The sequence below is a fragment of the Neoarius graeffei genome, chromosome 10 (assembly GCF_027579695.1).
Source record: "Neoarius graeffei isolate fNeoGra1 chromosome 10, fNeoGra1.pri, whole genome shotgun sequence".
In the NCBI taxonomy this organism is placed as follows: domain Eukaryota; kingdom Metazoa; phylum Chordata; class Actinopteri; order Siluriformes; family Ariidae; genus Neoarius; species Neoarius graeffei.
This window is the reverse complement of record NC_083578.1, coordinates 66200821-66214817: the sequence shown is the minus strand read 5'-3', so window position 1 is coordinate 66214817 and position 13997 is coordinate 66200821. Positions and strand designations below refer to the sequence as shown.

General features: G+C 41.4%; 1 protein-coding gene across 4 annotated transcripts in view; it reads left to right on the top strand.

Moving 5' to 3' along the window:
* kazna (kazrin, periplakin interacting protein a) overlaps nt 1–13997 on the top strand; it is a 170990-nt gene that overhangs the window by 131735 nt on the left and 25258 nt on the right. For 2 of the 4 annotated variants that reach the window (XM_060932140.1, XM_060932143.1), the window contains 3 exons: nt 7779–7949; nt 8986–9069; nt 11808–11982. In XM_060932140.1, the coding sequence (XP_060788123.1) occupies nt 7779–7949; nt 8986–9069; nt 11808–11982 (430 nt within the window). The remainder of the gene's footprint in view (nt 1–7778; nt 7950–8985; nt 9070–11807; nt 11983–13997) is intronic. The other 2 variants (XM_060932141.1, XM_060932144.1) reach the window with 1 other exon arrangement.

Sequence of the window (13997 nt, the reverse complement as noted above, 5' to 3'; positions counted from 1 at the left end):
GTGTCATGGTTTGGGCCTGTTTTGCTGCATCTGGGCCAGGACGGCTTGCCATTATTGATGGAACAATGAATTCTGAATTATACCAGCGAATTCTAAAGGAAAATGTCAGGACATCTGTCCATGAACTGAATCTCAAGAGAAGGTGGGTCATGCAGCAAGACAACGACCCTAAGCACACAAGTCGTTCTACCAAAGAATGGTTAAAGAAGAATAAAGTTAATGTTTTGGAATGGCCAAGTCAAAGTCCTGGCCTTAATCCAATCGAAATGTTGTGGAAGGACCTGAAGCGAGCAGTTCATGTGAGGAAACCCACCAACATCCCGGAGTTGAAGCTGTTCTGTACGGAGGAATGGGCTAAAATTCCTCCAAGCCGGTGTGCAGGACTGATCAACAGTTACCGGAAATGTTTAGCTGCAGTTATTGCTGCACAAGGGGGTCACACCAGATACTGAAAGCAAAGGTTCACATAGTTTTGCCACTCACAGATATGTAATATTGGATCATTTTCCTCAATAATTAAATGACCAAGTATAATATTTTTGTCTCATTTGTTTAACTGGGCTCTCTTTATCTACTTTTAGGACTTGTGTGAAAATCTGATTATGTTTTAGGTCATATTTATGCAGAAATATAGAAAATTCTAAAGGGTTCACAAACTTTCAAGTACCACTGTACGGGTATATACTGTGCCTGCAAGTATTACACAGCAAGAAGGTTCTGGGTTCGAGACCAGTGGCCGACAGGGACCTTTCTGTGTGGGATTTGTATGTTCTGTCCGGTGTTCCCCACAGTCCAGAAACGTACGGTTAGGTTCACTGGCTACTCTGAATTGTCCATGGGTGTGTGAGAGGACACAACCTCTATAATGATCCAGTAGAAGGCAAGGGGAAACCAGTACTGTAATTCTTCCCTAGAGACTTTGATGGCTGAAGCCGTCAGATTGGCCACGTCACTGTAGTGATGTGCCAAATAGATAGATAGATAGATACACACGTGTGTGTGTGTGTGTGTACAGCCACACAAGATGCTAAGGCCGTGATGTGAATGTATAAATTAATTTGCGTAAATCAATATCCTGACTCACTGTTGCACTTTGAGGCCTGCCATAAGGTCAGAAACGCGTTTAGAATCTCAAACCCTTCAGATTCATTCACTCCGTCTGTCTTTGTTGGAAAACAGCAACAAGAAATCATGCACACTAGTCATGCTAAGGCCATTATTAAAAAATGTTCTGTTTCCGGTCCACCGGCCGGGTGAATGCCGTTTGTGCGGTTGACGTTTTTTTTTTTAACGCTGGTTTTTCGACATTTTTTTCGGGTTCGTAAATCTAAAATCGAACTTGACACTTGCGCATTCCGCACAGAATATAGAACTGAATCAGCTCTGCGCATGCGCCGTGTGGCACAAAAAAATGGCAGCCACCATGAAGGAAGGAGATCCGGAGTTTTCAAACATTTGCTTAAGTGTGAAATCGCAAAATGGTATTCTAGCGAACAACAAAATAGTAAAGATTCAGAAAAACAAATCATTCAGTGATCATTTTAATAGTGTAATTTCATCCGAACTAGGCCTAACGGTCGATTTAGAACTACAAAAAGTCCGTGTGTCGGACCATCACAAACCGTTACTGGAAAATTCGTTTGATCTTGATCCATCCGAGACGTTACAAACAGCTTTTGAGTTTTGTTATGCGAAATTCATTACCTACTTTGTTAATGACCCTGACAGATCTGTAGGAGAACCTAATAGATCTATTCAAAATGAGAACGGAACTGAACAAAAAAATGCGTTTACGGAACTAATGCAGGTTGGCTGGACAGAATTAAAAACTGTGTCTGTAGCAAATAAAAAGAACGAATTACACAACGAAATTATAACAGACATGCAGAGAGAAGGACCTTGTCTATCTAGACATACTGGCCAAACTGAAGGAACAAATGTAGTAATGAACATTACAAACTGCTTGTGGTATTTAGACGGCTGCCAGGACATAATCAAAGAGGCAGTGAAATGCTGAGGACTGTCTGTGGTGACGCCTGTTCCTGCACGGTAGGCTTTATAATAATAATAAAGTTTTTGTACACGTTTCAGTTGATTTAAATGGTCATATTTTATTAAATGTGTCTGCTTTTGTAATAAAGTACTGAAAGAAAACGCAAACACAGCATTACGATTTCTTAATTTCTTATCCATATATATATATATATATATATATATATATATATATAAATATAAATAAATAAAATAGGGCGGCACGGTGGTGTAGTGGTTAGTGCTGTCGCCTCACAGCAAGAAGGTCCGGGTTCGAGCCCCGGGGCCGGCGAGGGCCTTTCTGTGCGGAGTTTGCATGTTCTCCCCGTGTCCGCGTGGGTTTCCTCCGGGTGCTCCGGTTTCCCCCACAGTCCAAAGACATGCAGGTTAGTTTAACTGGTGACTCTAAATTGACCGTAGGTGTGAATGGTTGTCTGTGTCTATGTATCAGCCCTGTGATGACCTGGCGACTTGTCCAGGGTGTACACCGCCTTTCGCCCGTAGTCAGCTGGGATAGGCTCCAGCTTGCCTGCGACCCTGTAGAAGGATAAAGCGGCTACAGATAATGAGATGAGATGAGATACATAAAATATAATTTAAAAAAAAAATCAAAAATCCCTCCCTCCCTACTGAAATTTTTTTTGCTCACCGGGCGAACAGGAAACAGATTTTTTTTAAGGATGGCCTAACTCTGAATTGTTTGTGGAAAAGGAAATGCAAAGTGATGTGATGTTTAAGTTTGACATGTGACCTGTCGTCATACACAAAAGACTGTGTGGTGTGAACTGACAGATTGGCTGAAGTAGCCTGGCAAGCCAGACTAAATGTGAATATTTAGTCTGGCCTCGATCCGTAGACATTTCCGAAGCGGGTAGGAGGAACAAACCGCTGTCTTTCAAACTGTCTCTGTGCGTATAGGCCAACGCTCTGACCAATCAGCGCAACAGTGACTGTGACGTAGTCAGAGCGACAGAAAGCAGTGGGGGAGGCCTTGAAATAAATAATTTTTCAAAATGCGTATTAATTAATAAACATGTTCTAGATATTAAGAAGTTTGGAGATAATGACCACAAGTTTGGAGTCTGTACCACATACATAACATACACTCATTTTTTTTCCCCCCAAGTGTTTTTCAAGGGTTTGCTTAAACTGTTTTTGAGAGTTTTTATTTTTATTTAGTGGTGTTTGGTGAAATTATTTCCCTTAAATTTAAAATAACGGGAAAATAAGAAACAATCAAAAAGTAATGTTTCAAAGCTGTTTATTAATTCTTCGTACTGCACAAACTAGCCCCATCCTTTAGGCTACGAGCGGAGCCAGCTGGTAGATCAGACTTTTGCCATAGCCGGTCGGCAAAACAGCGAAAACGTCCTTCTTGAAAAGGAATGAGCGGAGAGCCTCTTCCTGCGCATGTTTCAGCGAAAACTCCAAGTCTAATTCTTCTAAAACTGATTCCAAAGTGGAGTCAAACGAGCGCTGTTCACTAGCCGTAGCCATCTTTCCTGTTGCGCTTTCTCCAGCGTCGCGCAGCTTTGTCGTCACTCCTGCAAAAGCCCGCCCAAAGAATCCAAACAAAAACCTTGCGTTGTGATTGGCGGGCACGATTTGATGCCCGGGGTGTTTTTGTTTATATGGTGCGAGGCTAGACCCACTCGCTAGGCAAAAATATTTTTGGCCGCTAGGCGGGTGGGTCTAGTTTACTAGGCTATGGCTGAAGTACATTTGCATTAAATTTCATCCTTTTACGCTGTACGGTATTTTCTGTCCACAGAGCGCATTCATGAGTTCGGTTCATAAAGGCGTATAATAATCTATCTCTCCCAAGCATTGCCTATTTGTTCTTGTCAGTCAGTAATTGCTGCTGAGATCTGGGCTGAAAAAAAGCAGAGTTTTGTTGATACTGTATATTGATTGTATTCTGTCCTTTGGGAGGCTTTGGAAGAAAAGTAAATTAGAAAATTAATTTATGTAAAGTGTATTTGTAAGTTCTTGTATCCCAAAGCAGCAAAGGTGCACACATTACTCTTGTTTGCATCAACGGAGCCCGAGCAGAGAAGCTGCAGTTAAAGCTGTTTCAGTCTTTCTGCTTCAAGTACAGAAGTTCAAACCGAATAAAAAAATAAAAGACCGTCTTGCTCGTTTTAGTGTCATATTTATATTTTACTTAATCCCTGACAGGTGTACCGTACCAGTCAAAAGTTTGTACACCCCTACTCGTTCATAAGTTTTTCTATTTTGGCTATTTTCTGCATTGTAGAACAACACTAAAGACATCGAATCTGTGAAATAACATCTGGAACATATATTATTTACCAGCTGGGAGGTCCGTATCGTGAAACACCGTGACCTTGGTCTTGAAAATACTGACCGAGGCTTCTGGGCCGAGGTCAGTATTTTCAAGGCCAAGGTCACGGTGTTTCACGATACGGACCGACCTTAAGCTGATAAATATTTTTTTTTCTTTATCAAATTCTAACAGAAAATGAGAGCGCCCGAAAGGGAAACCATGTTTAGAACAAACCTGCTATTTGCTTTCGCTGTGAACACTGTCGTTATCGCTATCCATGCTATAAAATTAATGCTATTATACAACCCCGATTCCAAAAAAGTTGGGACAAAGTGCAAATTGTAAATAAAAACGGAATGCAATGATGTGGAAGTTTCAAAATTCCATATTTTATTCAGAATAGAACATAGATGACATATCAAATGTTTAAACTGAGAAAATGTATCATTTAATGAGAAAAATTAGGTGATTTTAAATTTCATGACAACAACACATCTCAAAAAAGTTGGGACAAGGCCATGTTTACCACTGATACCACATCCCCTTTTCTCTTTACAACAGTCTGTAAACGTCTGGGGACTGAGGAGACAAGTTGCTCAAGTTTAGGGATAGGAATGTTAACCCATTCTTGTCTAATGTAGGATTCTAGTTGCTCAACTGTCTTAGGTCTTTTTTGTCGTATCTTCCGTTTTATGATGCGCCAAATGTTTTCTATGGGTGAAAGATCTGGACTGCAGGCTGGCCAGTTCAGTACCCGGACCCTTCTTCTACGCAGCCATGATGCTGTAATTGATGCAGTATGTGGTTTGGCATTGTCATGTTGGAAAATGCAAGGTCTTCCCTGAAAGAGACGTCGTCTGGATGGGAGCATATGTTGCTCTAGAACCTGGATATACCTTTCAGCATTGATGGTGTCTTTCCAGATGTGTAAGCTGCCCATGCCACACGCACTAATGCAACCCCATACCATCAGAGATGCAGGATTCTGAACTGAGCGCTGATAACAACTTGGGTCGTCCTTCTCCTCTTTAGTCCGAATGACACGGCGTCCCTGATTTCCATAAAGAACTTCAAATTTTGATTCGTCTGACCACAGAACAGTTTTCCACTTTGCCACAGTCCATTTTAAATGAGCCTTGGCCCAGAGAAGACGTCTGCGCTTCTGGATCATGTTTAGATACGGCTTCTTCTTTGAACTATAGAGTTTTAGCTGGCAACGGCGGATGGCACGGTGAATTGTGTTCACAGATAATGTTCTCTGGAAATATTCCTGAGCCCATTTTGTGATTTCCAATACAGAAGCATGCCTGTATGTGATGCAGTGCCATCTAAGGGCCCGAAGATCACGGGCACCCAGTATGGTTTTCCGGCCTTGACCCTTAAGCACAGAGATTCTTCCAGATTCTCTGAATCTTTTGATGATGATATGCACTGTAGATGATGGTATGTTCAAACTCTTTGCAATTTTACACTGTCGAACTCCTTTCTGATATTGCTCCACTATTTGTCGGCGCAGAATTAGGGGGATTGGTGATCCTCTTCCCATCTTTACTTCTGAGAGCCGCTGCCACTCCAAGATGCTCTTTTTATACCCAGTCATGTTAATGACCTATTGCCAATTGACCTAATGAGTTGCAGTTTGGTCCTCCAGCTGTTCCTTTTTTGTACCTTTAACTTTTCCAGCCTCTTATTGCCCCTGTCCCAACTTTTTTGAGATGTGTTGCTGTCATGAAATTTCAAATGAGCCAATATTTGGCATGAAATTTCAAAATGTCTCACTTTCAACATTTGATATGTTGTCTATGTTCTATTGTGAATACAATATCAGTTTTTGAGATTTGTAAATTATTGCATTCCGTTTTTATTTACAATTTGTTCTTTGTCCCAACATTTTTGGAATCGGGGTTGTACTGAGAAATGCGAAAATAAATGTTGACAAAAAATTGCTACTATGTTTTTTGTTGTGAACGAGCGAGTCGCCAAAGGTCTGTAACCGGGGTCCGGATCGTAGGATTCCGGACTGCTCGTGAGCCAATCAGAGCGCACGATTTGATGGAAACCGGACCATGAAAGAAATAAATGGAATTATGCACTCAACAGACAAGTGTCAAACAAAATATTTAATATTTTAGGTTCTTCAAGTTAGCCACCGTTTACCTTGACGCGTTGCACACTTGGCGTTACCTTAACCAGCTTCATGACGTAGTCACCAGGAATGCTTTTCAATTAACAGGTGCCTCGTCAAAAGTTAATTAGTGCAATTTCTTGCCGCCTTAGTGCGATTGAGATCAAACAGTAAATAGTCCTATTCCACAACTGGAGTAATCCATATTATTTCAGAACCGCTCAACTAAGTAAAGAGAAAAGACATCGATATTTACTTTGACACGAACTGTCTTAATTACTAAAACTAAAGAAAAGCATTGAATTAGAACGTGTCCAAACTTGATCTATGTGTACAGGTTAAATTGGCAGTGTCTGCACACATACAGGTAAGGCAGTGACACAGATATGTATCTGTGTATACACTGTTGAGTTCTTCAAATCTGTATTCGGATTTCAAAAGGAAGCAGGTGTGATCTAGATCAGAATTATTATTCGTTCACTGTCACTTATCCATCGAGTCTCAGGTGAGCTGGAGCCAATCCCAGCTGACGTTGGGTGAGAGGCAGGGTACACCCTGGACAGGTCGCCAGTCTATCGCAGGGCTAACACAGAGAAACAGACAGCCATCCACTCTCACATTCACACCTACAGGCAATTTAGAGTAGCCAAATTACCCCCAGTTGCATGTCTTTGGACTGTGGGAGGAAACCGGAGCACTCGGAGGAAACTCGCACAGGCACGAGTAGAACATGCAAACTAAATCCACAGAAAGGCTCCAGTTAGCTGACTGGTTCGAACCCAGAACCTGCTTGCTGTGTGGTGACGGTGCAAGCCACTACCCCACCGTGCCGCCTCAGATTTATTTCTTTATTTATTTATTTTAATGAAACCCTGCCACTATGCCTAGGAAGAGTATCCTTTAATTAAGAATGATGGAAAAACACACACAATGAATGTATATTAATATATTAAGAATAAACGTCATGAATATTTACCAGCAGAGATAAACAGGAGAAACATACAAAGCCAAAAGCATCAAAAAGTCATGTGTGGAACGCCTTCAAAAATGAGTTGTAGTGCAAACTCTGCCAAGTAAAGCTGGCACTTCTTCTCGCTCTCGCCCTCTGTGTGTGTCTTACACACGTGTGTGTGTGTGTGTGTGTGTGTGGAGGGGGAGAGAGCTTCAGAGAATGGTCGAATAATTTCCTTTGAATATCGAAGAGTGTTTTTGATGGAAATGCCCATCCCTAATGCCTAGTAAATTAGCTGTACTGATGTAATAACTTAGCTGTCAACTCAAAGCATTTCTATTTCTGTCTCTGTGTGTGTGTGTGTGTGTGTGTGTGTGGGGCAGGAGAGTGAGGATGCAGTAAAGGTGTTGGCTAAAGAGAAGGACCTGCTGGAGAGGGAGAAGTGGGATCTGCGGCGTCAGACTAAAGAAGCCACAGAGCTCGCGGTTGCACTGCGATCCGCACAGGAGCTGAAAGAGAACAGAATCAAAGAGCTGGAGGCAGAACTGGCCATGGTGAGAGACGCGCGTGCGCGCGCACACACACACACACACACACACACACACACACACACACACACACACACACACACAGGAATGATTCTGATTGGCACACCACTTTATTTAAAATGCACATCATGTCCTTCAAGTAAAAGACATGAACATAGTAATTGGAAGGAATGCAACAAGGAACAATTAGTCTTATTCTCTCCATACTTGCTGGATATGAGCAATCGTGCGCTCTGATTGGCTCCTCTACTACTAGGCTGTCAGCTCATACCGTATACTGTGAGTAGACAAAAACAAAATGGCGGCGCGTGTTGCTGAGGCAACCGAGGACGAAATAAAAACTCGACTCAAAAACAAAACCTGAAAAAATACAAAAAAGCAACAAAATATTGAATAAAAGTATCTGATGGTAAGAACATGTATCTTCTCTCCCCCCCCCACCCCAAATAATAATAATAATAATAATTATTATTATTATTATTATTACTATAATCGCATTTTCACAAATTGCTACTGTCACTTTGCTGGTATGTTTACATGCTAATTGGAAATTATGTTTTGTATGAAGTTTATAGTTATCAAATTTGCAAAAAAAAAATGCTCCGTTACTCAAAATCCAGTGAATGTGGATAGAATAAAACAGTTATTCCACTCGATCTCGTCGTACATGACTTATAGTCAACTCCGTGCATATCAGCTCATGTATGACTCGATTTCGTGGAATAACTGTTAAATATACAGATGGCAACCTTTTTCTAAGGGAAATATCAGCAAGAGGTTTTTTTTTTTCCATTCGTTCATATTCAATACAAGATGAGCCAAAATAATGATCCAAATAGGAAACATCCTGCATGTCAAATCACAAAAATATGCATCACTCTTTGACTTAAATTGTATGTTTAATGTGTTGCTGGCATAGTGTGTGTGTGTGTGTGTGTGTGTGTGTGTGTGGCTCTTAAGTACAGAGATCAGCATGTTTCAAGTTTCCAGCACTGGTGTGTGTGTGTATGTGTGTGTGTATGTGTGTGTGCCTCTTTAACAGATGAGTAACTATGTGGCCCAGAAACTCGAGTGTCAGCTGTTTGTTCGAGCTCCCGAAAAGCCAGTCTCCCCCAGAAACATGTCGGTAAGATCAGCCAGGCCTGCCAGTCCGAGCAGACTCCCTCTCTGATTGGCCCGCAGTGACCCCACCCCCTCTGCTGTGTGTAGTTCCAAGTTAGAGGATCTGTGACCTGATTGGCTGCACGTCTGTTTTATAAACCCTTTAAATCCGCCAACATACAGTAGAACAAATCCGTTTCCTGTGTATTTGTTAATACAGTATGTGGCCGGAGGCATGTGGATATTGTGTGTGTGTGTGTGTGTGTGTTTGAGTGTGTTATACATGTGCTCCTATCCAGATTCCTGATGTACCTCACTACTACTACAACAGCAATATTAGCTTCTCTTGCTTAAGACATGTGTATGTTGTGGATAATTGTGCAGTGTATAGAACAAATCAGCTTTGTGACCGCTTCAATCCTTTCACATGGTTTAATTGAGTTTTCCACTGAATGCCCGTGCTAAAGCCACAGACTAATGTGTTTACGTTAGGGAGTTTATCTTAACCATCATTGCGTATTTCACATTAAGTTCTATCAGAAGTGAGCAGTGAATGCCGTTCTCTGAGTAGCAATAATCCTTATCAGTAATGATGTTGCAACAGCGTAAAATTGACTGACTGTGTATAAGGCCATTGTAGGGAATAAGGGGAAAAAATGGAGCTGGGGCAAGGGGTAATATTTTGAGGGGGGAAGAAAAACTCAATTTCCGAGATTAAAGTCATACATTTATCAGAAAAAAGCTCCGATGTTCTCTGAGACTGTGAAGTCATAAATTTGCGAGGGGAGGGGACTCATTCCGAGATTGAAAAGTCACAAATTTTGGATTAAGGAACCAGGCCTTAATCCAAGCATTACAGCACAAAGATCATCGTTAAATGGTAGCGCGAGCAGCAGAATGAATGCTCTCTCTCCTAGTTAAGATGCTCTTTGCGTTGAGAGGCTTTTGGGAAACCCACCTCAGATCGTTTCACTTTGCAAGATTGGATCAACATCACGCAACAGATGCCACGGCTGAGTAGAGAGTTATAGGAAACACAGCCTTTTCACTTCAATCACGCACTATAAAAGAATAAAGCACTCCGAGATCTTCAACTGTATTTCTCAGAATGCACTGCAGCCAGGAGGCAACAGGAGATATAAAGGTATAAACCACGTAGGTTTGTTTATCCATGTCCTTTTTTGGCCTTGGCTGTTTATAAATGTATCATTATTGTGCAAGACCAGTTTCCTGTTGCTTTCAGTGCATGGATTCTTCTTAGTGGCTCGTATCTCTGTTACTTTGAAACAGCTGAGCTGAGAATTATAGGAAATGCAGTCTTTCCTCCTCGATTGCGCAATATAAAAGGATGCCGTGCTTGGATCTTTTCTCCTACATTTCCCAGAATGCACTGCAGCCGATATATGACTTATTAATCTGGAATTTCAGACGTTTTTTTTTTTTTCCTCCCTTCTCAGAATTTCTGAGGGTTTTGTCTCGCAAGATCATAGCTGTAATCTTGAAAGTTCTGGGGGGTTGTTTGTTCTGTTTTGGTTGGTTGGTTTTTCCAGAACATTACCCCCACTCTCCACTTCAGCTTTTTTTTTTTTATAAACCCACAATAGCCCTAATACACCGTTGTACAAAATAACATGATGCACGCAAAAAAGAACTTGTGTGAACACATCTGGGTGTGTGAATCAGAGCAGGTATGTTTGGATGATTTCACTGAAATAGGTGTGGTCAGTGGCGGTCTGAGCCTCCCTGGGGCAGTCCATGCATTTTTTTTTTTTTTTCCTCTCGTTCTCCTCACAGTTCACTATTTTCATTTCTATGCACCTGCTAGATAGAACAACATACAAGCCATTTCATCTTTATAAAACAATGCCTCTGCATAGATGATGAGTAAAATGGAATCAAATAAGTATTATTATTATTATTATATAATAATAAGTCCCATGCTCTTCTAATTATTCGGCCTGTTAAAAGTCTACTAAATAATAAATCATAACACCGTTCATCACGATTATTGGCATGAGTTTCACTCTGCAGCCTTGTGCTTTGCAAATAATTAGGACCGACGCTGGATGCAGTTGTTCTTGAGAAAAATGTGTAAGAGGACGCATTTCAGCGTCTTAAAGAAGGGGAAACGTAAACAAGAGTATAATTTCTTTGACTTTCTTGCTGGAGCTGGAGAAAACAAAAAGTGAATTCAGCCTGATAAACTATCGCAATAGGAAAATTCATAAAGAACTCAAGATAGCACATGCTGTGCGTGTGTGTGTGTATGTGTGTGTGCGCGCACGTGAGAGAGAGAGATTACAGCTAATGGCACTGGGAATCTCCATATTTCTGTATGTAGTAGTTTGATGCCTGCTGCCTGACCTGACTGTAGACTAAAACGATTAAAGTACAAGTGCAATAAACACATCCAGTGATGAAATTCTTATGCATTACCGAATCCAAAGTATCTGTCTAGTTCAAAACAGCATCTGTTCTACAGTTACTGGTAACATTTGGTGAGATCAGGTGAATAGTAGTATATTGCACCTGTACTTTAATTCCTGGTGATGAAATACAGTGGCAAAGTGGTTTATGTTTGAGTTTAACATTATACCTTAAACTACAAAAACCACACATAACCACTTTCACACAAACACCTGCACCCGTACACACTGATGGGAGTGTGACGCTCTGTGGATGGCTTCATGTTCTTTACACACACCTGAACACTCCTGATAAAATGCTTTTGTTTGTGTGTGTGTGTGTGTGTGTGTGTTGCAGGCTAAGCAGTCTTTGGCAACACTCACTAAGGATGTTCCTAAGCGCCACTCTCTGGCCATGCCCACAGAGGCTGTCGTCAATGGCAACCAGGAGTGGGTGATGCATGCAGAGATGCCTCTTACTGCAGCCATCCGTCAGAGTCAACACAGCCTTTACCACACACTCGACAGACATGGTACACTCACACACAGCCGTTAATACAGCTCATAACATATACTTGCCACTTGCTGCAAGAGTCACACACTCGTCAGCGTACATCAGACTGTGTGTGTATACTGGTGCATCTCGAACAATTAGAATATTGTGGAAAAAGTTCATTTTTTTCATAATTTAATTAAAAAGGGTTAACTTTCGTATATACTATATTCATTACATGTAAAGTGAAATATTTCAAGCCCTTTTTTTATTATCATTTTCATGCTTATGGCATATAGCTCATGAAAATCAGAATTCCGGTATCTCAGATTGTTAGAATATTTCATAAGATCAATCAAAAAAGGATTTACAATACAAAAATGTCCAACTTCTAAAAAGTATGTTCATTTATACACTCGATACTTGGTTGGGGCTCCTTTACCACGAATTACTGCATCAGTGCAGTGTGGCATCAGGTGTTTGTCATCTTCCTCTTGACAGAACTCCATAGATTCTCTATGGGATTCAGGTCAGGCGAGTTGGCTGGCCAGTCGAGCACAGTAATATCATGGTCAGCAAACCATTTGGTCGTAGTTTTGGCACTGTGGGCAAGTGCTAAATCCTGCTGGAAAAGGAAATCAGTATCTCCATAAAGCTGGTCAGTAGATAGAAGCATGAAGTGCTCTAAAATCTCCTGGTAGATGGCTGTGTTGACTTTGGACTTGATAAAACACAGTGGAACAACAACAGCAGATGACATGGCATCCTAAATCATCACAGACTGCGGAAATTTCACACTGGGCTTCAAACACCTTGGATTCTGTGCCTCTTCACTCTTCCTCCAGGACCTTGATTTCCAAATAAAATACAAAATTTACTTTCATCTGAGGGCGGCACGGTGGTGTAGTGGTTAGCGCTGTCGCCTCACAGCAAGAAGGTCCGGGTTCGAGCCCCGGGGCCGGCGAGGGCCTTTCTGTGTGGAGTTTGCATGTTCTCCCCGTGTCCGCGTGGGTTTCCTCCGGGTGCTCCGGTTTCCCCCACAGTCCAAAGACATGCAGGTTAGGTTAACTGGTGACTCTAAATTGACCGTAGGTGTGAATGGTTGTCTGTGTCTATGTGTCAGCCCTGTGATGACCTGGCGACTTGTCCAGGGTGTACCCCGCCTTTCACCCGTAGTCAGCTGGGATAGGCTCCAGCTTGCCTGCGACCCTGTAGAAGGATAAAGCGGCTACAGATAATGAGAGATGAGATGACTTTCATCTGAAAAGAGGACTTTGGACCACTGGGCAACAGTCCAGTTCTTTCTCTCCTTAGCCCAGGTAAGACGCTTCTGATGTTGTCTCTGGTTCAGGAGTGGCTTGATATTAGGAATGTGACAGTTCTAGCCCCTTTCCTGAAGACGTCTGTGCGTGGTGGCTCTTGATGCACTGACATCAGCCTCAGTCCACTCCTTGTGAAGCTCTCCCAAGTTCTTGAATCGACTTTTCTTGACGATCCTCTCCAGGCTGTGGTCATCCCTGTTGCTTGTGTATCTTTTCCAGCCAGCCTTTTCATCAGTGACCTCCTGTGGCTTTCCCTCCTTGTGGAGGGTGTCAGTGATCGTCTTCTGGACAACTGTCAAGTCAGCAGTCTTCCTTGTGATTCTGGTTATGTGTACTGAACTAGACCGAGAGATGCACATTATTTATACTGTTTTACTCAAACTCAAAATGAAATATTCTAGTAATTTGAGGGGTGTTTTTTTGTGCTGTGGGCCATAATTATCAAAATTAAAGTAGGAAAATGCTTGAAACATTTTTAGTTTGCATGTAGAGTCTAGAAGATATTACATTTTCTCTTTCTTAAATAACTGATGAAAAATATTGAACTTTTTCCACAGTATTCTAATTGCTTGAGATACACGAGTATAAGATTATATAATATAATAATTTCTTATATATAAGAAATGCTGTAGAGCAACGATGCCTTCAAAAATAATAAAATTAAAATGCTTCTGCTTTTTAAATATTACAAAGTGCAGTAAACAGTAATAAAAGAAAAAGTCAATAGAAAAAT